Source organism: Aspergillus udagawae (assembly GCF_001078395.1).
Source record: "Aspergillus udagawae IFM 46973 DNA, scaffold_2, whole genome shotgun sequence".
In the NCBI taxonomy this organism is placed as follows: Eukaryota; Fungi; Ascomycota; class Eurotiomycetes; order Eurotiales; family Aspergillaceae; genus Aspergillus; species Aspergillus udagawae.
The window spans coordinates 3,352,483-3,374,379 of record NW_025091265.1 but is presented as its reverse complement, the minus strand read 5'-3'; the positions used below and the strand labels follow the sequence as shown (position 1 = coordinate 3,374,379).

The following is a 21,897-nucleotide window of genomic DNA, read 5'->3' as shown; positions in this document are numbered from 1 at the left end:
ACTCATCATGACCAATCCCTAGATTCCAATGTCTCAACCTGCGTGATAGGTTTCATCTTCCCTTACATTCAGTAAAGGCTGGGGAGGATGTGGTTCACCCACAATCGTGATGTCAGTGCGCAATGAACAATGTAACCACACTCTGCACAGAGCGTGCGTGTCTCGAAATCGAATCATACTTGACGGGCGGATACTACCAGATTTGTCATACCACACCTGGCTACCAATAATAACACTATATTACAGTATCGTACTTCAAGCTTGCGCCGGATAGATACAGCTCCCACAGATGTGGCATCCATTGGCAATGGGCAGCTAAGGTGGAGCAGACAGCAGTGAGCTATGGGCAGAACCCCGTCAAAAGTTCCGAGCTCGAGCTTTGGCGTTTATCATCTTGGCACCTATCTACTGCGTACTACGGCCGACAATCGCAATCATCTGAATGATAATCGAGAATATTGTGGCTGGCACCAGGAGCCGGCGATCTGCTGTGTAAAAAAAAGACTACATACGAGGAAAGTCGGTAATGCATGGACCTCGTTCATTGGCTGAGTCGTCTTTTCCGCATGCTTTCCTCTGATGCCTCGTTATGCAGCTTCTCCTTGGAATCTCCATTATTATTGGAAACCATCAGGACTGACCTGTGGTATTTTGTAAATTATTAGCGTCTATGCTCGACCGCTTGCAGAATCCGGCTTCTCGAGTCTGACATTGATACCAAACACTCCGTAACATTATGAATCATAGATCCTATGCGAATCACACCGATCTATTCGATGCACTTACTCGTCAAGCTGAATCACGTTCGTCACCTTGGTCCACATCCCTAGGTTCTCTTTGGTACACGGATCAAGGATATCCACTCTTTCCAGCAAAGATGTTCAGCTGGCTATTTGCCGTCTGATTGTCCCTGCGGGGTATGCGCTTGTGAGTATTACCATTTGATGGCCTAGTTTGCATGGTTCTGAATATGGCTTAGATGGCGGTACCACAATATGATCCCTCTGGCCCTCTCACTGCTCCTAGTCCAATTGATGCTCTCAATTGCAATTAGTGGATCGAATTCGCTCTGCTTCCTACGTTAATACACCATGGATCTGCGTTTAAATACATAGTTCCTTCCGAGCAGGTGGGTTGGAGCTCTGTTTCCCTGCTCTTAATTTTCTATCTCGTCGTCCTCCCCCCTGTTTGTTGTAATTTCTTCTTGCCTCCTTCACTGTGTTTCAGTTGATTCAATTCATACATAATTATCATAATGTTGCGGAGGTTCTCGTCGACCTTCAAGAAGAAGGGGGACCGCGAGTCCAAGCAAAATGGCACTGCGCCCAGCAGCAGCAGCACCACCGCCGCCAACAGCAACAACAACGACAAGCGTCACTCCAAAATCGGTGCAGCACGCAAATCATCGTCTGATGACGATCGTAGTGAGAAGAAGGGCGATTCCGTCTCACCTTTTGAGAAATACGCATCCGTCCTCCATGCTTCGCGATCTCCCATTCCCAACCAGACTGGGGATGGCGCCTACCTCGAGCACGAACATACGACCAGCTTATTGCAGGATGCCAGGCATCTTGGCTTTAAGGACTACAAGACCCTGAAGGAAGTCATCGAGAGCAAACTTCCGGGGGCCCAGCTGGTAGATGACAAGACGATGTTAATGGAGCGCGTTATCCAGGTAAGACGGCCCGCTTATGACGCAGGCCGACTGAACCCAGGTACTGAAAACTATATTCTTCGACCCGTAGCTGGTCAGCAGACTTCCTCACAACTCGAAGCATCGCGAGGAGCTGACAAATGCTTTCCTTACTGAACTGTGGGATTCGCTGCCTCACCCTCCGCTCTCGTGAGTTCGCGGACAACGTCCATTACATGGTGGCCTTTGCTAAGAAACAATAACCAGATATATGGGAAATGACTATGCCTACCGCTCTGCAGATGGTTCCAACAATAACCCTACGCTCCCGTGGCTCGGAGCTGCGAACACCCCATATGCTCGGACGACCAAACCATTGATCATTCAGCCTGGTGGATTGCCTGACCCTGGCTTAGTTTTTGACACCCTCTTCGCTCGTCAGACCTTCAAGCCGCATCCAAACAAGGTGTCCAGTGTTTTCTTTGACTGGGCAGCTCTCATTATCCACGGTAAGCTTCCCGAAACATTACGAGGTAGGTGAAACATTCTAATGAGAAAGCAGATATCTTCCAGACCGATTATAAAAACCCTAACGTGAACAAGACCTCGGGTTATCTGGACCTCTCCATCTTGTACGGTGACGTTCAGGAGGAGCAGAACCTGATCCGGACGTTCAAGGACGGGAAGTTGAAGCCCGACAGCTTCTCCGAGCCCCGTCTTCAGGCGTTCCCGGCCACGTGCAGTGTCCTCATGGTTATGCTCAGCAGGTACATCTCCAACACTGATGTTTGGGAGCATATGCCTAATTTGAACCATTGCTAGATTCCATAACTATGCCGTGGAGCAACTAGCAGCAATCAACGAAAATGGCCGCTTTACCAAGCCCGCAGATAATCTCCCGGAAGAAGAGGCTAAGAAGGCCTGGGCGAAGTACGATGAGGATCTCTTCCAGACAGGTCGACTGTACGCAAGCCTTTCTTTTGATCTTCTATTACCGTGCGATACCCCAGGCTAACGAATTATAGCATTACGTGCGGTCTTTACATCAACATCACTCTGTATGATTACCTGCGCACGATCGTCAACCTGAATAGAACCAATTCGACTTGGTGTCTTGTAAGTTGGCGCAGCTGAATACCATGCCAAGCAGCAAACTAAACGTGAACAGGATCCCCGGGCTCAAACGGAGGGAGGCGCTACGGCAGCAGCCGGTTTGGGTAACCAATGCTCCGTGGAGTTCAACCTGGCATACCGCTGGCACTCAGCTATCAGCGCTAACGATGAGAAATGGACTGAAGACGTCTATGAGAGGCTGATGGGGAAGCCCGCGGCGGAAGTCTCGATGACAGAGCTTCTCATGGGTCTAGGCAAGTATCAGGCGGAACTGCCCAAGGATCCATCCAAGCGCACATTCGCCGGTCTGGAACGTCAAGCCGATGGAAGATTCAAGGATGAGGACCTCGTCAACCTTCTCGTCAACTCTGTCGAGGACGTTGCTGGTGAGTCTAACAAACCCCTCCGAGTCAAGAATCCGTGACTAACAGGACCGTTCTGCATCAAAGGCTCCTTCGGCGCACGGAACGTTCCAAAGGTTCTGAAGAACGTTGAAATCTTGGGCATCATCCAGAGCCGGAAGTGGAATGTGGGCTCACTCAACGAGTTCCGAAAGTTCTTCAAATTGAAGCCCTACGAGACTTTTGAAGAAATCAACTCGGATCCAGACGTTGCGGAGTCTCTTCGAAGTCTGTACGACCATCCTGACTTTGTGGAACTCTATCCCGGAATTGTGGCTGAGGAGGCTAAGCAGCCCATGATCCCTGGGGTTGGCATTGCGCCTACCTATACTATTTCCCGGGCTGTTCTGTCTGATGCAGTAGCTCTTGTTCGTGGCGATCGTCACTACACGGTAAGTCTTCCGGCCTACTCGGTCTTTGTCTTGCAGCCGTCCTGACAGCTGTTGCAGATCGATTACAACCCGAGAAATCTCACCAACTGGGGGTATTCCGAGGTCAGATACGACCTCAGCATCAACCAGGGCTGTGTCTTCTACAAGCTCGCCACCAGGGCGTTCCCCAACTGGTTCAAGCCTGACTCTATCTACGCTCACTACCCCATGACAATCCCCAGTGAGAATCGAAAGATCATGAAAGATCTGGGCCGGGAGTCTCACTACTCCTACGACCGTCCTCAGTACACGCCTCCACGCGTAGACCTGGTGTCGTACTCTAATGCCAAGTTGGTCGCGGAGCAGCAGAACCAGTTCCGTGCTGCCTGGGACGACACCGTCGAGTTTGTGTTCGGAAAGGCCAGCAAGGACTTCAATCTATCTCAGGATAGTGCCTTCACCCAGAAGCACGCCGACGTTATGAGCAAGCTGCTGAACAAAGAAGAGTGGCACCGGAGCGTCAAGGAATTTTATGAAGATATCACCACGAAACTTCTTGAAGACAAGACCAGGAGATTTGCTGGCCTCAATCAAGTGGATATTACGAAGGAGTGAGCTTTTTTTCTTCCCGGTCCATGCTGAATAGGTCGCTAACGAGATCGACAGTGTTGGCAATCTCGCCCCAGTGATCTTCGCCTCGAACGTCTTCTCCCTCCCTCTGAGAAGCAAGGAGAACTCCCGCGGCATATACACGGAGCACGAAATGTTTAAAGTTCTAGCAACCTTGTATAATTGCCTCTACTTCGACATCGACAAGACCAAGGCCTTCCCTCTGCACCACGCGTCTCAGGCCGTTGGTGAGCCGCTGGCCAAAGCTCTCGAGGCCAATGTCAAGGCGCTTGGTGGTAGCAGTCTGCTTTCTGGTATTTTCGGTAGCTTCCGCGAGAACAACAATGCTCTCAAGGAGTACGGAGTGCACATGACCAAGCAGCTTCTGGAGAATGGTCTGGCAGCTCACGAGATTGCATGGGCGCAGATTCTGCCCACAGTGATTGCGATGGTCCCCGGCCAGGCCCAAGCAGTAAGGACATCGTCCAATGATTGCGCACTTCGAGATAACTGACTAGTGGTGGTTGATTTAGTTCACTCAAATCATCGACTTTTACCTGTCCAAAGAAGGCAGCAAGCATCTTCCAGAAATCCAACGCCTGGCCAAACAAGACACGAAGGAGTCGGACGAGCAGTTGCTGCATTATTGCTTGGAGGCTGTCCGTCTCAATGACATCTCTGGATTGTACCGGCAGTCAGAGACTAGCCTCGCCGTGACCGATGAGGCCGGCGAGGTCACTCTTCAGCCCGGGGACAAGGTCTTTGTCAGCTTTGTACGTTCTGCACCCTTCCCGTTGTGCTATCCAGTCTCTTCTAACGCTCAACTATTAGGCCAAAGCCAACCGTGATGCAAGCGTCTTCCCTTTCCCAGAGGAAGTGCGTTTAGACAGACCTCTAGATTCCTACATCAGCCCCACTCTAGGACCACACGGCTTCCTCAGCAAGAAAACCAGCCATATTGCATTGACCGCCATGCTGCGCGCTGTCGGGCGTCTGAACAACCTTCGAGTCGCTCCTGGTGCTCAGGGACAGTTGAAGAAGATTCCTCAGGCCGGTGGCTACTCCGCTTACCTGCGGGAGGATTATGGCAGTTACTCTGTCTTCCCTACAAGTGAGTGTTCTCACCTGCTCTTGACCCAGTCCAATCTTGCTAACGCCTCTCTTCAGCGTTCCGTGTTCAGTACGATGCCTAAGCTGGCGATCGCAGCTCCATTTGCAGCTTTGTCTTGTAGCTGGTGTATAAATGGAGACAACACGATCAAACACGTTGAGATACCTCCCATTTTGATGTTGTTGATTTAAGTTTATGGTCTAGTGTAGTATAGTAATGATATGTGCAATGCAACATAGTATTTGATCCAATTCAGCTGCTCAATGTTGATACCGCCTTTTGTATTCGTCCGATAAGCTTGCTCCGTATCTTATCGCAACCAATCATTCTTCACCGCCAACCAAAGGTAGGTAGTTAGGTACATTGTAAACATTCATCTTTCTTTCATGTTTCACCGTTAGTAACCTACGGTCCCTCCAAACATCGACCAAATCCTCAAGCAGCGGTCCGGTCCACGCAGGAAACGGCCAAAATGCCCCCTAAACAAGCCAAGGGCGAGTACATCGAAACCGTACGTTTCAACCCACCCAACCACCCATCCATAAACCAACTCTAACCGCAGCCCACTGGCAGGACACCGGCAACAAAATCTCCCGCCGCTCCCAAATCCACGGAACACAGCACATCATCCTGGGCGGCAAGACCGTCATCCAAGCAGACGCCGTCATCCGGGGGGACCTCTACCGTTCCTCGTCGTCGTCCTCGTCCTCTACCTCCGCCGACGGCACCCGCCCCTCGCAACCCTCCACGCCCTCCGTGGCCATCACAATAGGCCGATACAGCTACATCTCGCGGCAGGCGGTGCTGAGGCCGCCGTCGCGGCTACACCGCGGGGTGCACACGTTCTACCCGCTCAAGATCGGGGACCATGTGTTTGTCGGGGAGAGGGCGGTGGTCGAGGCGGCGACGGTGGGCAACCATGTGCATATTGGGCGGGAGGCGGTGATTGGGAGTATGGCCATCCTGAAGGACTTTGCGTACGTGCTTGATGGGGCGGTGGTGCCGGCGGGCATGGTGGTGCCGAGCTGGTGTGTTGTTGGCGGGGCGCCGGCGAGGATTGTCGGGGAGGTTGGCGAGGGGTATGGGGTCGAGGGGGCGGAGGGGGGGATGGCGAGGGAGAGGTATAGGATGGTTGGGAGGTAGGGTTTTGAATTGGTTGCAATGGGGGTGGTGCTTTGGGATGGTGCTTGGTTTCTTTTATTATACCCCTGATAGCTAGCTGTGTTTTGTTTGTTCGGTTATGTTCTTGAGGTTTGTCTTCTAGTATGTTGTCTTCTAGTATGAAATCGATTGAGGGTAGGATCTCAAGAGCTATATGCACACAGGTTCATTAAACATCGCAGTCGTCTAGTTATCATACACAGGAGGAAGGTCCAGCTTCAGGGGATCATGGCTCAACCCATGTTCTCCACCTCAACTGCTCTGGTCAACCGGCTCTCGTCGGGCTCGTACGGGAAGCCCGCCTCTTCGCGTGCCATATCGTTGATGAACCGGCCATCGGGCTTGACAGGTTCGTGCTTGGACATCTTGGACGCGATGTAGAGCCAGTTCAACGCACCGCCGACGGTGCTTACTTCATCGCATACGTTCTTGGTCCCGTAGCGGCTCATCTCCCCGTACAAGTCTTCATTCGCAAACAGCTTGAACAGGTGATCGGCCACGGCGTCCGTGTCTCCAACGTCAACCAGGAAACCGTTCAAGTTATTCTCGATCTGCAGAGGGATGCCGCCCGCCCTGGTCGCAATGATAGGCGTTCCCTTATGAATCGCCTCTGAGACCTTAACTTCGAATCCTTCTCGCGTGGATAATTGCAAAGCCACTTTGGCTTTGGACATTAGCGCGTTCAGTACCTGGTCCGATGGCCCCAGTCGCATAATAGAGATTTGATCGATCAAGTAGGGGATATTATGCTCAATGTGAGACACAACAGCATCGTAAATGAGCGAACCATCAGGGTCATCGATCGAGCCGTGTCCGCAAATCAACAACTTTGGAGGCGTCTTGTCAGGAAGCGCGGCGGTCAGACGATTGTAGAATTTCTCGTAGGATTCCACAACATCAAAGATGCCCTTGGAGGGGTCAAAGCGGGCGATTTGGACGATGTACTCGTCTATCATTGTTAATGGACAAGCTTTCAACTTGCCACAACGGGGCCGAAGGAAAAAGACGCGGCCTCACCTTCAGGGACATTTATCACAGGCATGCCAGAGTTCCTGCAGGCAGCATTGAAGACACGACCATAATACGCCATATCCCAGTCCCGCATGTTTTTATTCAGGCCATCTAGCCTACAACAAAGTGTCAGTGATTTACTCCTACTGACAAAAGGCCAAAGGACTTACCAATCTGTGGTCGCTCCCATATAGCCCACAATCTCTTTAGGCACGTTCTTCGGTACGAATGAGCTCACCGGGTGAGAGATGAACAGATCGGCCTGCTTGATCGTTTCCCACATCCGCCCCCATGCTTCCGCCTGAGGCGTGTCTGGCTTGGCAATCAGGTCGCTTCGGATCTGAATATGGCTCCGGAAGATGACGGGTCTATCCGGCGCCATTTCCTTCGCGATGGGGATCAATGCTGGCATCTGGGGATCGTCGATGATAATTACATCGGCACCTCCTTCTGATGGGGGCCGTAACGGTCCTCCGGGGATCAACCAGTACCTCTTTGCGTTCTCCTGGATCCAGTCCGTGACCTTTTCCCAGTCCTCCTCTGTGCACCGCTCTCCAGGGTTTGAGACACCTTGCAGAATGTTGTGGTTCGTCTTGGTAATACGGAAGACACCTGGTCGTGGTTTTGGTACGTACCTTGGGACACAATGTCAGCTATTTCTGTGGTCGGCACGTCGGCTCCAAGATTGACGATCACTCACCATTTAATATCAGTTCCCAATGAATACGAAAACCTCACATAGGCATGCCTCATGAGGGCTACGCCTCCACCTTGAGGGGTGGCACTGAAGAAGGCTATCTTGACATTCCTTTCCTTAAGGTCGGAAGCCCAATGCTCGACAGCACTCCATGTGCGAGGTCTGACCGTCTTCTTGAAATCGTCCAGATCGGTCAAGCGTACGTGAAAGGCCGTATCGACTTCGACCAAGCCTAGAAACCCAACTTGCAGCAATGGGATGTTTTCAGGGCCAAAAAGTCTGGACGTGAGGTAAGTATGTTGACATGCAACAGCAGACAGGCAGTGTTTCCCTCACCTGACACATTTCCGTCCCATAGACTCTGCTTGTTCATCGAGCGATCTGGTCTCCCAACCTGGATAGGTTGGAAGAGGCTGCTTGGATGGCTCATTCTCTTTCCGATTCTCCTCGGGAAGCACCAGTGGTATGACGTCCAGCTCAGCCCATAGGCGCGAACAGAGACCTGGGCATGCCTCTGCGAGATGCTGTGGCATTGCCAATCCGATGAACTTTTCGAGGTGTTTCTCACTGAATTTCTGTAATTGGTGCACGACGAAGTCGCTGATCGCTTGAGAAAGAGGCTTATTGTCTTTTCGAGGGACTTTCTCTTGAATGAATTCGAGGAGGTACGTTGCGTCACGAATGGCTAGGGCGATGGTAGCATATCCGTCGTCGGCAAATAATACCGAGAGGCCGGCATAGACGGTCTAATCGAAGTTATAACTCCAGAATTGACACCTGTCTGAATTAAACCATGCTTACCCCAGAAGGAGGCGCAGCCCATGAATTCTTCTTGAAATCGACAGAAAGACGATGCTGCTGGTGCACAGACGACCGCCGGCGGAAGGAGAGCGTCTCCTCACCAGCCATGATGTTTGCGCAGATAACGGGTAACTAGGTATCGATAAAGAACAGAGGGAATATAAAATGGTATTGACTAGTTGAAGTAAACGAAATCCGCAGATATGGACTGATGAAGTGGCGTGTACCACCAATATTATATCCATCTGTTAACGGATCAGTTGGTGACCTCACCGGTTCCAACCATGACGTACCTATACGCTGAGGAACAACCAGATGCTGCTTTTAGCCGCAGCTTCCATCAGATCGGGATACCACGATAATCCATCATTCAGGTCAGAGCAATCATTGGAGAGACTTGATCCACGGGGTATATCCATTATCTTGAGAGATCCCCGTCACCTGAAGCTGGGTTGCTTTCGGGACCATGGCGCATCACTTAGCTCCGCAAGAGGCGACATCAGTCCATTAACCCAGGGCGGGGGAATCAGACAATTCCTGTTCGCTCATCGTCTGATCCATGGATGACTCCGGCGGAAGAGGTCCCTTGACAGTGGCAGATGAACCTTCGTGGAAGAGTGCATAAATAAATACGTATTCGACAATAATTAATAACGGAAGAACCCTCACATCTCTTATCAATAATGCTCTGGGGTAAGTGGTAAGCTACTAAGCAGCTGAAACGCTTGGCTGACTCTGACTCGTGGGGGAGAACTGCTTAGTCATGGTCAACCCCTTTTATGGCCCCTCTCATCTACTATGGATAGCTGGATACAGGGTCGACACGGGAAATTGGGTCCAGGAGAAAGGAGATTATTTATTATTCATTACTGTTAGGAGTTTACTAGCAGCCTATCCAACTAGCTAGCTATCTAGACTAGCCCTCAAGCAAAGCAGCGCCGGTCTTTCTGTGGATCGTCGGGTTTTTTGTCTCCAAAAGTCAATTTGACTCTTACAATCTTATTCTCGCTCTCCTCGTTCCCTGCTGCCACGTTTGAAACAGCACAGGTGACCTGCTTTTTCCTAACCCCCTCTCTGTACTCTCAAGCAAGGTGCGCAATTCTCCATTCCCCAATACCCATGTGCCTGTCTTGTTTTCCTTGCGTCTCTTCTGCAGATCTCATATTAACTTTTTGCATTGTTTTGACAGGAGAACCCAATTGACACAAAGACGCTCAGGGTCTCGACGGTTCCTACCTCTTTCCCCTCTCCTCTCCCCTCAATTGAAAGTGCAGGCTGTCGCGTCGGATTGCGACCGAGTCAAGGCCGGCCATTGAAACGTACAGTCAAGAAATCCTGTTATCAACTGCTCTGTTGGTCGCGACTCCGACAGTCGCCTTACACTAGTCAACATGGGTGGACAAGTTTCGAAGATGCTGGGGAAGATATTCGGCACGAAGGAAATGCGGATTCTGATGCTGGGTTTGGATGCTGCCGGAAAGACCAGTGAGTTTTGGTAACGAAGAAGACTAAATGGAATTGCTTGGAAACTAACTGGCATCTCTACCGCAGCTATCCTCTACAAGCTAAAGCTCACGAATCAGGACGTCACTACTATTCCCACTGTCGGTTTCAACGTTGAGAGTGTCACCTACAAGAATGTCAAGTTCAACGTCTGGGATGTTGGTGGACAGGACAAGATCCGGCCTTTGTGGAGACATTACTACTCTGGTATGAAATGTCACGTTTGGTGCAAGATCTCATCAATTAGGGTCCTTCCTGACATTCTGTGAATCGCAGGCACCCAAGGTCTGATCTTTGTCGTCGACTCGAGTGACACGGCCCGTATGGAAGAAGCTCGCTCGGAGCTTCATAAGATCATCAACGATCGCGAAATGAAGGACGCTCTGTTGCTTGTGTTTGCGAACAAGCAGGATGTTCCCGGCCGTAGGTTTTCCTCAAAACTCAATGAACTGGATTGACGCTGATTCGATCTCGATCTCGCAGATCTGAGCCCGGAAGAGGTCACCAACGCATTGCAGCTTACAAAGTTGAAGGACAAGCTGTGGTATGTGGCGCCCAGTGTTGCTACGGAGGGTACTGGAATCTTTGAGGGACTTGTAAGTGGCCGCTTCCCAATGACAAACTGCTCGATCCGGCAAATAGCTGATGTTTCTGCAGGCCTGGCTTTCAAACAACGTCAAGACTCAGCCTCAGAAGTAATTTCATATCCCACGTCCACCGGATCGTGCCGTAATCAGAGGTATCGTCACGCGGCCTCGTGTACAACATGCCCCCTCCGTCAATTGGTTCTAAGATTTCTTCGTTTCATGTCCGTTTTGATGACAGACGACGCAGCATTCCGACTTCCGCTCTTATGTGCCGCATGGTTTCTTTTTCCCATCTTCCATTTTCGCTCTTCTATTTCCTTTTCCTCCATGATATCCCCCTCTGTTTCTGTGCGGGTCATTCATACATACCCTTTTACTAATAATTCTCCTGTCGTCCTTTGTAACTCTGACTGTTCAAGCGCCATTCTTGTCGAATACAGCTGTTTCTGTGACTTTCCGTGTAGAAAGAACCCAAATAGAAGGCAGATTGGACCAGCGCACACAATGGAAGCTTAGCATGGCCGTTTTGTTGCAATTTGTCCTTTTGGTCTAATGTCTCATCCACACGTGATGACGATCTTTGAAGCAATATCGGCTTCGGTATCGGACCTGTCAGCACTCAATCATTGTTCATCCCACCTGGGAATCCCTTCCGCCGCCTGCTGGCACGTTCAGCGTGACGGAAGAGCGATCCACCAACGGGGCTCACCAAGGGACACGGAGTAAAGCCCCAACCTGTCGGTAAGGTTGCTTGGATCATTTCCGAGTGATCCAATGCATCGTCAAAATTACGTCGATTCCGTAGGATGCAAGCAACGCATCAACACCTCTTCCTCATACAGCTTCTAGAGATATCAGATATGTTGACTTGGCTAGCAGGATCAACCCTCTCACGAGTGCACGTCGACTATCACTCCGATCAGAAACATGTCAATCTGACGCAGAAAGGTGGCGCAACGGACCAAACGTCCACAGAAAACAAAATGGCCACACGACACATAAATAGCACACTGAACTCGAGCTCCGCCGGCTCGAAGATTTTCTCTTGTTTTGGAGATTTGGATTATATCGCTCTGATTCAGTGATTATCGGTACAAGTCAAGCACAAGCACAACAAGCATATAAGTTACATCAACTCCATTGGTCACAATGCCGGATTACAGAAAAGGAGAAAAAGTCCGCTACAAGCCTGTCGGAGGTATGCCCCTCCCTCGGTTCAACAAACCCAATGGAGGGAGACAGCTAAGTTCATTCGATCAGGCCCCGAGTCCAAGACATCCGAGGCTGTCGGCATCATCCGCGAGGTCGCCACTCAGCCGACTCAAATGACAGGTCGCAATGTAGCTGCTTCGGACGAGGAGCCACGGTACACGGTGAGTTACTACGCCATTTGGTGAAGGGTTGCTGCGAAGCTGACGCTGACTTGGGGTGATAGATTGAGAATGCTCGTACGCATAAGCAGTCGGCTATCAAAGAGTCGAATATCTTGGGGCCTGAAGAGTAAGGTGGTGGATGGTTGAGGAGGACGGTTGGATAGACGAGGGAGAGAGGAGAAGGCAATGGGGTGTTTCTGGTCGATGAATGATCACTTGATTTTTCTGGCCTAGGCAGATACGGAGTAGAAATCGATGGATTGCCTGATACTTGCTTTATCGAATACCTGAAACAAGGATGCAGTAAGCCGTAGTTTAGCTACGTCCAGGTCCGAGCTTTGTCTAGGCAGACTAGCTAAATGTAAATATACCAGCCGTGACTTAAGTACGAGTTTTAATGCTGACACGATATATCTATGCTTCTTGGCTGATAGTATTCTAAATGCAACATGGCTAGAACTAAGAGCTTGGCTGCATGGAGTTAGCATCTCATGCGGACATATTAAAGCCCCAAGGTACTTAGTGGCCCTTCCTCGGAATGACTAAATCATTCTTTCAACGACATTGTTAGATTTCTGAAGAGCGTTATGACGCTATCATGTTAATATAATATTTTTATATACAAGAATCATACGTTAAGTGGTATTCTCGTTACTCATTACATCGTTTGGACCTTCATCCTCAACCATCCCCTCCCTATCCGTCTTATTGTTGAAAGTAGACTAATGAAGAGAAGACACCTGCAGCATTCCCATTCTCAAATATCATTTGATAATCGTGCTTCACAGCTCACCGGGCCAGATATCGTTAGCAATTTCGCGGACGAGCTTCAGCTTGTTGATCATGCCATCCCAGTCAATCGCGTTACCCTCACGGTGACTGGCAAAACCACACTGCGGGCTGACGCCGACTTGCTTGAGGGCCTCTTCAACGCTAATGTTGTTGCCCTCGGCGATGAACTTGGCAGCTTCGTAGACGCGCTTCTTCATCTCCTCCTTGTCCTCGAGCTCGGGGAACTTGCTGGTTACAACGCCCAAGATGACGTTCTTGTGGCGAGGCAGCTCCTTCAGAGGCTCGAAGCCACCGGCACGGGGGGTGTCGTACTCGAGGTAGTAGGTGTCGACGTTGAGCTCCTTGAACAGCTTGGTAGCGATGCGGTCATAGCCACCCTCGGAGAAGTGACGGCTACCAACAAAGTTACCGCGACAGATGTGAACACCGACGTGGAAATCGGCAGGACGCTTGGACAGCAGTTCGTTGTATTGCTTGATGTACTTTTCAAATGTCTCGTCGGCAGTGGCGGTGTTCAGAAAATCGGTCTTCCAGCCCTCCAGCATCTTCTCCGAGCAGAAGTCTGGTGTCTGGGTTAGTATGCCTCCTGTCCAGTCAACGACATGCGATATCCAGAGTTCTTACAAGCGAGGTTGGGGTCATCGAACTGGACGTTTCTGCAGCCAGCATCATACAGGATCTGCAATTCCTCCTGGTAGGCTTTGGTGATATCACTCAGGTACTCGTCCTCGGTGCTGTATACATCCTTGGGGAAAGCCTTGCCGTTCTTGTAACGAAGGTGGTACCAGTTGGGAGCAGCAAGGGTGAGCTTCACATTTTTGACCTCCTCGGGGGCCACCAGGCTAGCCAAGTGCTTGAACTGGTCGACATATGTGCTGCCAACGTGCCTGATCTTGCCGGTACAGATGACAGTCTCCCCAGGCTTGTGGCCCGCTTCCAGGAATGCAGCTACATCAGGAGCATAGGGGCGGAAGATATCAGCGTCAAAGTCGGTAACCTCCTCGAAACCCTCGAGACCAGGGAAGAAACTGCCCCAGAACACTGCATGGAAAACCGGATCAGCTTAATGTGCATGTGAATATCCGCAAGCCAGGAAGCCTTACTGTGTCTGCAGTATTCTCCATCAGAAAGAGCGGGATAGCCCAGCTTCTTCTGGGTCTCGACAATATCTTTGATATCCCTGTCCTCGACAGCCTTGAGCTCGGCCGCAGAAGCCTGTCCCTTTTCGAACGCTATCTTGACTTTCAGGAGCTCCTCAGTCCGGAGGAGAGAGCCAAGGTGCTCGGCACGGAAGGGCGGGTTACTGTGAAGCTGAGCCATGGCGAGTATACTGAATCTTATTGAGAGTTGCTGTCGCCACCAGAACTATGAGCTTAACAGAGAGGAGAAGCAACAAGCGCGAGGATGCTTTGAGGAAAGGAAGTGTCAAATCCTGTACTCTCGGTGACAAAAAGTTGAGGGGGCATTTGACCCCCTCCCCCAGCAAATGGGACTCTGCAAGGACGATCCATGTTTTCAATTTGCCGGTTCTTCAGTCATGCTCAGGGGTGCCGATGACATCCACCTCAAGATTCTCAGCCCCACATGTTGTGAGTCTCTCCACATCTTGAAGGTCAGAGCTCGATGTCGCTGAACAGAATGAGGTTCCATTATTGCACCAAAAGGATCTGGTTATATGGAAGTACTTGAACCCTCCTCAAAGAGTCAAGGGTGATGCTGCCAGTTCTTCTTCTATATTAAGCGATCATAAAGCGAGGTACTTGTAATGTGGCTGAGATATTCCCGTATTCTTGTCGTGTGGGATTTGGTAAATGTATATTCTCCTCACTTGCCTAGCTCCTAGTCCTACCATGTCAAGCATTGCGGAGACAGCTCCACAGAGGCCGAGTCAAAGGGGTTTTACCGATGGCTGAGGAGAAGCTGTACGTAGTAGATAGGAGGGTCCTGATATATCGCACGCGACTCGTCCGTACGAGATTCTGCTAATAGTTGGAAAGTGGGGAATTTCCACTGATGAAGTTCGACTTCATGAAGGACAGACTCAGAGATTGACCTTTCCATCTAGTTATCATGGTGAGAGAGTACGGAGTACAGTAAGTACTTAGTTGTACGTGTGGTATGTAAGTGGGGATCTCTCGGCACTTGGTCCTTTTGTCTTCCCGAGAAACTGTTCTGCCATGTCCACTCTCACCGCCTCCAATGGTTCACTCGAATAGGAACTGTCGACAACCGACAATCCATCTCGATGACTAACTCCCTTTCGAGCTACATCTAGCTACGACCGGCCTGACATCTCATTTTATCCATTCCAACATGGAGATATGACAGTTTCACGCAAGTCGCGGGATCCGTCGTCATGTGAAGCTCACTGAGGCCACTGAGCGCTAACGCTAACTCCATAGTATCTCAGCAACACGGAGCATCAACCATTGCTACAATGTCCGCAGATACTTCGCCATTCGAGTCGCTACCGAATGAGCTAATTGATCAAATACTGTCCAATCTTGCTACTGATCCTCCTTCCTTGTCCCGTTTCGACCAGCCCCCATGCGTCCGTATAGTCAAATCTGCCACCCGCGACCTTAAAAATCTATCGCGGACCTCCTCTCGCTTCCTAGAGGTCACGCGGCCGCGGTTGTTCGCACATGCCTCCTTTGATATCAGTGAGGGAGAAAGCTTTCTACAGTTCATCCAGAAATGGGATATGTGTCGAAACGTGAAGTCCATCCTGGCGCGGGGTAATACCGGTTCAGATCCTCATGACGACCCCTCATGGTGGCGTAGGATTCTGCATCACCTCGATCCTCTGCGAATCACTCTTTTGGCACCGCCGCCGTTTATCGGAGCGACGCTAGGAACCAAGATTATGGATGGACATAACTGGGCTTTCCAGATCTCGCTGCAAGAACTGCAATTGGAGAGAACAGAACGGCAGGTAGCACCACCTCCGGTCTCGCATGTCGAGGCATGCTCCGGTCTTCTGGCAGCTCGGGAGTGGTCATCGCTGCAGTTTAACGAGTCCTCGTCTTTGAAGGCATATAACCATTATGAGTATTTTCTCTTCCAGGTCCCTTCTGTGTTCAATAAATGGGGCTCGTTGTCCCAATCCCATGCAGAGAGCGTTTCTTTATCTCTCTCGTTCAACAAGTTGACAGCATTTCATTACGCTGCGGTTTTTCCGTTCTACAACCACGTCAAACTGGTGCTGGATTCCGTGAAGTTGATGACGAGCCTGCGCTCGCTCAGCGTACGATTGGCACCGTGCTTGAACGACAAGGCCACAGAGTTGGAGCAGAGGGGATCTATGGATCCAAGCGATCCGTGGATGGAGCTTGCAACGGGCTATACTTTAGTTGCGCATGCAGTTCGGGACTTGGGAAACAGACGGCTTGTACATTTCTGCGCATGCGACTACGAGTCTGATGCCCTTCGCCCGGAACTTTCTACTATATTAGCAGATGTTCTGGGTGACAGTGAATGGGCCCATGACGGACATGGGAACTGGGTTAGAGGAGCAAAATGTGACCGGGTCAGCCTATAGGCGACTTTACTTATGCGTAGCGCTTTTCGACTTATAGTACATATTCCAGGATCATGATTTTGGAGCCTCAGGCATCAATAACTCTATCCCACAACCGTAACCCGTTATCCAAGCCAGAAGATGTTCAATAAATTGATGCTCACCTGAATAACATGCCACACCTGTCCCTGCTTGGGTCTTGAACCTGGCGATGGGTCCGTTCATCCCAGGGCCATCGTTGCGCAGTATTTTTTCGTGGTCATATGTCCGATTTATTACTATCAACGCTTAACGACAGGGCACCGTAGCTCTCGTACTATATGAATGTCAAAATGTCTTCATCGGACAATGCCTACGCTGCTGAACCAGCATTTCCAATTCTGGCTCATACATTACTATCCAGTCATACCACGACGCCTAGGATATCAGAGCAGCCCGATGAGCCTGATCAATCATCCATCTGGAATCTAAGGAAGGACATCGACGAGGCATTCAAAGGCCCATCCAGCGTCTTCCGCTGTGGCAGAGTAATCGGGTTTTCGAAACTGAAAAGGAGAGCTCAAGAAGACGATGACCATGATTTTATCGGCCAGGTAAGTGGTATCTCTTCAATGTGACCCGCAGACCAATGGCAGATCATGTCAGGCTGCTCAAGCACATGTTTGTACACACACAACCCTAGCCATCCTGGAAGCATATATATACTGCATTCAAACGGGCAACAGCTAACACCAATAGCTCCCCCGCTACCTCCTCGCAAAGCATCTACGCAACACAACACGCTCCCTACAACCAAAAGCCTTCATAATCCACCCACTAACCTTCGACCCATTCTCCCCAAAACAACTCCTGGCTTCTCTCCTCGCTTCACCTGCAACACCACCCCTCTCCCGCAACGAAGCCATAGCCCTGCTAGACCACGTCCAGCTCCTCCCCGTCTTCGACTTCCGCGCCGCAGTGCAAGCCATCGGCCAAGTCGCGGACGCCCTGCAATCAGCACCAGTGTCTACTGGGGATGACGAGCACCCACGCACTCTCTTTCTCATTGCAGGCCTCGACACGCTAACCGAGGACATCATCCGCTCCTCGAATCCCGTGAAGGGCGCGGCGGCGCTGACCGTCGCGCTGCGAACGCTGACGCAGCTTTCAAAGGCGCATGGCTCGCATCTTGCTGTGATGCTGGTTAACACGCGGGGACTTGGACCCGCGGCCGGCTTTCGCCCTAGCGCTGGGGGTGGAGCTGGGGCCGGGGCTGAGAGGCAGCAAGTTTCGCGCGGGGGCTTTCAGGCGTCAGTGGAGGACGAGGGCGTCTACTCCATCTTTCATGCGGGGACGCCGCTGCTGCCGAGTTTGTTGATGAGGACCTTAGATCAGGGTATTGATACGCATGTTCTGCTTTCGATGGTGAAGGAGGATCGCGTTGCGGAGGTCATCAAGGATCGAGTGGGAGAGGGGGTGGGGAAGTGGTGCATTTGGGACGAAAAGTCCACGAATGGTTGATACTATTGAGTGTCTGATGTAAATGGTCAAGAGATCGGCTTGCTATATCGGCATTATGTTGTCTCAGCCTTATGTTAATTCCGCTCTATCGTACAATATCTATCAAGTATGATTCATACACTTTTCCCGGCCTGAAATCATGATGTACCATCCATACGCCGACGAGATGCAGGATTTTCTTTGGGGGCCAGTTATGGCCTGCCTCCCAGATAAACGGACCAACTCCATATTCCGCCCCAGCCAAAGGGTATCAATCAACTACCAAGCGACTCGCTCGTAGCGGATATGCGAAAACGTAACCTGTCTTCAAACAGGGTGCGGCGAGAAACCACTCACTCGCCGCCATTCTGAGCATTCTCCTTTTCAGCCCACATTCGGAGAACGGCCCTTTCAACGACATTCTGGGCTTCTCTCTCGCATGTGGCAAGGTCCTGCTTCAGCTTGTTCTCCTCGAAGAGAAGTTCGGACTGGTGAACCTTGAGCCATTGCTTGTGCCTCTCGCAGCGCTTCTTCGTACACACTCCGCGGGACAACTTGGCCAACTCGTCCTCCTCCTCGCCCTCCGTCTTGGTGCCATTCATAGCCGTGTCGCCATCCGCATCAACGGCGTCCGGATAACTGGAAGCAAGTGCTTCGGGGGTGCCCTCCTCAAGTGCTTTAGCTCCGAGCTTGGACAGCCTCCAATCATCGAATTCCTCGTCTGACCACGCGAGACGTGTATCGAACCCACATATATCCTTCCATCCCCCCTTTGGATCTGTTTGCTTCAGTTTCTCGACAATGCTCTTTGATCGCTGGCGAATGAGTGTCATGAACGTAGAACGCGTGTTGAGCATATCGCGCCGGTGGAGAAGCTCATCTCTTTGTTTGCGCAACTGCTCAAGCTTTGATGCCTCGTCGTGAGAATAGGTCAGGCCTTCGGGGTCCACGTCCAAGCCAAGCTTCTTGCTCGACCTTGCTCCTGTCACAGGATCCTCCTCGTCTGGCGGCGGCGATATAATGCGCTCTCCCAGTTTACGAAACTCCTCCGCAGAAGAAACAGCCATGACGACTGCGTGAAGATCCCCAGTGGTAAGAACACCTCCTCTGCTGCCAAGCTCCTCCCATTCTTTCTTGGCAGGATCCTCGGGGGTTTTGTGGAGTTGCTGGATCCGTCGACGCATGAATTCCCGCCCATGCTCGTCAGAGCAATACTTACTCGGGTTCTTGCCTGTCACACGAGCGGGTTTCCGGCAACCCTTGAGTCGACACATCGGTTTCCACGTCGTCCATCCTTTGCCCTCCTCCTTGCAATTCGGGCCTGAGGAATGTGCATTAGCTCACTTCAGAGTGCAAAGCTGCCTAAGCCGAGACTCACAGATGTATTTGTCTATCAAGTCCGCATCTTTAGGATCGATGTTGATGCATTTTCCATGGAACCAATCATCGCATCCCCCGTCACATGCAATCATCCAAGTATGATCATCACCCTTGCGACAGATGCAGAAAACCCCGTCATCCTCCGACGAATCTTCTTCTTGTTCTTCCTCCTCTTCCTGTTTCTCTACTTTCGCCTTCTTGGCATTCTTCTTCCTTTTCTTACCCTCGGGAGCCGGAGAGCCCGCGACAGATACGGATCCCTGCTTCTTGACTCCGGGCGTCTTGCTGGCACGAGCCGAAGAAGGGGTGTTGGAGCGACGGCTTCCCACGTCTTCACTCGCAAGTTCGTCTATTTTGCGTTTCTTTGTCGGTTGTTTCTTGGCTGTCCCTTTCTTCGATGCACCGGGGCCCGATTTCCTTCTCCCGGCTGCCTTGATGGAACCAGATGGCGATGATCGATCTGTCGATGATGCTCTTGAGGCCAACTCGCTCTTCAGATCAGCGACTTTCCTCGGCGTCGGATGTTCTTCGGGCAAAAGGGTGCCGTCAAGTTGTGCCAGAGCGGGCAGAATCTCGGTTTCGTTGCTTGGGGGATATTTGTCCAGCGACCCCTGCAGAGGCTCAATTTTCACCTCAGGTGCAGCTGTAGTAGAATGATCTGGGAGCCCGTTTGTCACACCAACGTCTGGGATATCGTCATAGAGGTCGGCCCAGACCTGAGTTACATTGACCCCGCCATTCTCAATGACGGGACGCTCAGGTATCCGAAACTGACGATGTATCTGTTTTGCTCTCTCAAAACCAAAGAACCCACATTGTCGCCAGCCAAGAATGCCAACGATCCGGCCATTCTTGACCACGATATTCGACCGGATCATATCATTGTGAACTAGGTATAGCTGCTCCGTCCCTTTTCTATCTTGAAACAATATGTCCCTTTCGGAGTCCTCGACGCCCGGAGGTGATTGAGCGTTGAGTTCGCCGCAGACATACGACGCAGACTCCGGCGCAGGTTCGGTGATTGCAAGGCGCTGAATAATCCGACGGCATTGCTGTTTAAAAGCGCCAATTTGTTCAATCGTGAGATACTTCCAGGCAACCTCCAAAGACACACCGGGAATTCTAGACTCCACGGTGACGTTCTTTCCGTCAACTGTGCCACAAAAGTATATGATTGGTGTAACAACACCGAGTTCTTGAAGAGCGTCCTGCGCCCTTTTAGCCGCACTCAACTCGTTCGTGTTAACATTCGAATATCGTTCCGCAGCCGCACCGGCCGCAGGTTCCTGGTCAACTTTGATTAGAACGCTGCCAGCAGCGTATACCTCCCTCGTCCCTGGCACATTGAGGGAATTTTCTGGAGTGCAGGATGTTCGCACTACCTCCTCCCAGTACGAACTAACTCCCGGTTCTGCCTGGTACCAACCATCGTAGCTGGGTTTGAAGTCATCGACATGCGGGGCATAGCGGCCGTATTGCGGGCTTCGAGAAAGAAATGGATCTGTCGGGGGAATCAATTCTGGATCTGTCTCGTAAGGATTTGTGGTGGATCGGTCGGGACCTATTGAGCCGTTGACCTGGCTGAGCTCCGCAGGCGCGATCGCGTCTTCAGCCATTACAATTTGAGAGCTTCGCGCACGGCCGAGAAGAAAAGACGTCGGGTTAAATGAGGGCAAAAGTATTCGAAAGGGGTCTGGACCATGTATACAAGCCGATGCGACGAATCTCCACGGCGAATTTGTCCCAAAGAGGATGTTTGCAGCTGAATGCTAGGTGGTGAACATCGATCTCGCCGGTGAAGGTGATAGCATCCTGGTAAGGCACTTTTGTCGGTACACGTTTAGAAGAACAGCAACCGAAAAGCGCTACAGTAGCGAGCTCAGTCGTGGAAGGGATGGCGCGAGTAGAGCCTTTCTGAACGGTCGTTTGCTGAACAAGGATAGCGACCAGCTGGGGAATGAATTCCGGACCGATTGAATCCACCACACTGCAACAAGTGCAAATCTCACAGTGATACGACAAAAGGTAATTCAAAGTAGTTCAAAAAACATGATTCATTCACTTGTATTAGCAGGATCTTTCAGAATCTCAGGGGTGGTAAGATCGCATGGCATCAACTGGGCGACCAGCAACGCGGAGAGCAGGATCGCATTCAAGGATTTGGCAGTCTGCGGCCGGACTTTACTGAAGGCGGTGTGAGCTTAACTCCGCCAATTGCTCAAGTGTCATGTGACACTCTTATTTAAGCATGGTCACGTGAGCATCGAGTCTTAAGGCTGGTATTACTATGCCTACCATCTTCTTCTTCGGTGCTTGTTCTATTCAACATTCTAAGGAGGGATTTATTACGGCTGA

At 51.0% G+C, this 21,897-nt stretch overlaps 9 protein-coding genes across 9 annotated transcripts; 6 read left to right on the top strand and 3 right to left on the bottom strand.

Annotated features, from left to right (window-relative positions):
* Nucleotides 1-1,255: 1,255 nt before the first annotated feature.
* Nucleotides 1,256-5,320, top strand: Aud_003498 (peroxidase/cytochrome P450 family protein; the record flags this gene model as incomplete). The annotated part of the gene is made up of 13 exons (XM_043288448.1): nt 1,256-1,675; nt 1,746-1,843; nt 1,901-2,142; nt 2,196-2,400; nt 2,456-2,596; nt 2,659-2,749; nt 2,802-3,132; nt 3,196-3,539; nt 3,597-4,129; nt 4,185-4,599; nt 4,661-4,900; nt 4,959-5,238; nt 5,295-5,320. 13 exons carry the CDS (start codon nt 1,256-1,258, stop codon nt 5,318-5,320), a joined length of 3,366 nt encoding a protein of 1,121 aa, XP_043144383.1.
* A 390-nt stretch (nt 5,321-5,710) lies between these two features.
* On the top strand, nt 5,711-6,381 carry Aud_003497 (dynactin subunit 5; the record flags this gene model as incomplete). Its single annotated transcript, XM_043288447.1, has 2 exons — nt 5,711-5,749; nt 5,812-6,381. 2 exons carry the CDS (start codon nt 5,711-5,713, stop codon nt 6,379-6,381), a joined length of 609 nt encoding a protein of 202 aa, XP_043144382.1.
* Nucleotides 6,382-6,632: 251 nt separating this feature from the next.
* On the bottom strand, nt 6,633-9,016 carry ccg9 (putative trehalose synthase (Ccg-9); the record flags this gene model as incomplete). Its single annotated transcript, XM_043288446.1, has 6 exons — nt 6,633-7,348; nt 7,417-7,526; nt 7,581-8,045; nt 8,111-8,386; nt 8,444-8,853; nt 8,909-9,016. 6 exons carry the CDS (start codon nt 9,014-9,016, stop codon nt 6,633-6,635), a joined length of 2,085 nt encoding a protein of 694 aa, XP_043144381.1.
* Nucleotides 9,017-10,299: 1,283 nt separating this feature from the next.
* Nucleotides 10,300-11,110, top strand: Aud_003495 (ADP-ribosylation factor family protein; the record flags this gene model as incomplete). Its single annotated transcript, XM_043288445.1, has 5 exons — nt 10,300-10,393; nt 10,460-10,618; nt 10,688-10,834; nt 10,895-11,007; nt 11,069-11,110. 5 exons carry the CDS (start codon nt 10,300-10,302, stop codon nt 11,108-11,110), a joined length of 555 nt encoding a protein of 184 aa, XP_043144380.1.
* A 1,037-nt stretch (nt 11,111-12,147) lies between these two features.
* On the top strand, nt 12,148-12,502 carry Aud_003494 (DUF2945 domain-containing protein; the record flags this gene model as incomplete). The annotated part of the gene is made up of 3 exons (XM_043288444.1): nt 12,148-12,196; nt 12,259-12,371; nt 12,434-12,502. The coding sequence occupies 3 exons, from the start codon at nt 12,148-12,150 to the stop codon at nt 12,500-12,502; spliced, it is 231 nt and encodes a 76-aa protein (XP_043144379.1).
* Nucleotides 12,503-13,153: 651 nt separating this feature from the next.
* On the bottom strand, nt 13,154-14,483 carry Aud_003493 (cobalamin-independent methionine synthase II family protein; the record flags this gene model as incomplete). The annotated part of the gene is made up of 3 exons (XM_043288443.1): nt 13,154-13,725; nt 13,788-14,204; nt 14,267-14,483. 3 exons carry the CDS (start codon nt 14,481-14,483, stop codon nt 13,154-13,156), a joined length of 1,206 nt encoding a protein of 401 aa, XP_043144378.1.
* A 1,117-nt stretch (nt 14,484-15,600) lies between these two features.
* Aud_003492 (F-box domain protein) lies at nt 15,601-16,704 on the top strand (the record flags this gene model as incomplete). Its single annotated transcript, XM_043288442.1, has 1 exon — nt 15,601-16,704. The coding sequence occupies one exon, from the start codon at nt 15,601-15,603 to the stop codon at nt 16,702-16,704; it is 1,104 nt and encodes a 367-aa protein (XP_043144377.1).
* Nucleotides 16,705-17,015: 311 nt separating this feature from the next.
* Aud_003491 (uncharacterized protein) lies at nt 17,016-18,183 on the top strand (the record flags this gene model as incomplete). The annotated part of the gene is made up of 2 exons (XM_043288441.1): nt 17,016-17,276; nt 17,422-18,183. 2 exons carry the CDS (start codon nt 17,016-17,018, stop codon nt 18,181-18,183), a joined length of 1,023 nt encoding a protein of 340 aa, XP_043144376.1.
* A 332-nt stretch (nt 18,184-18,515) lies between these two features.
* Nucleotides 18,516-21,158, bottom strand: Aud_003490 (putative PHD transcription factor; the record flags this gene model as incomplete). The annotated part of the gene is made up of 2 exons (XM_043288440.1): nt 18,516-19,483; nt 19,541-21,158. The coding sequence occupies 2 exons, from the start codon at nt 21,156-21,158 to the stop codon at nt 18,516-18,518; spliced, it is 2,586 nt and encodes an 861-aa protein (XP_043144375.1).
* Nucleotides 21,159-21,897: the final 739 nt, after the last annotated feature.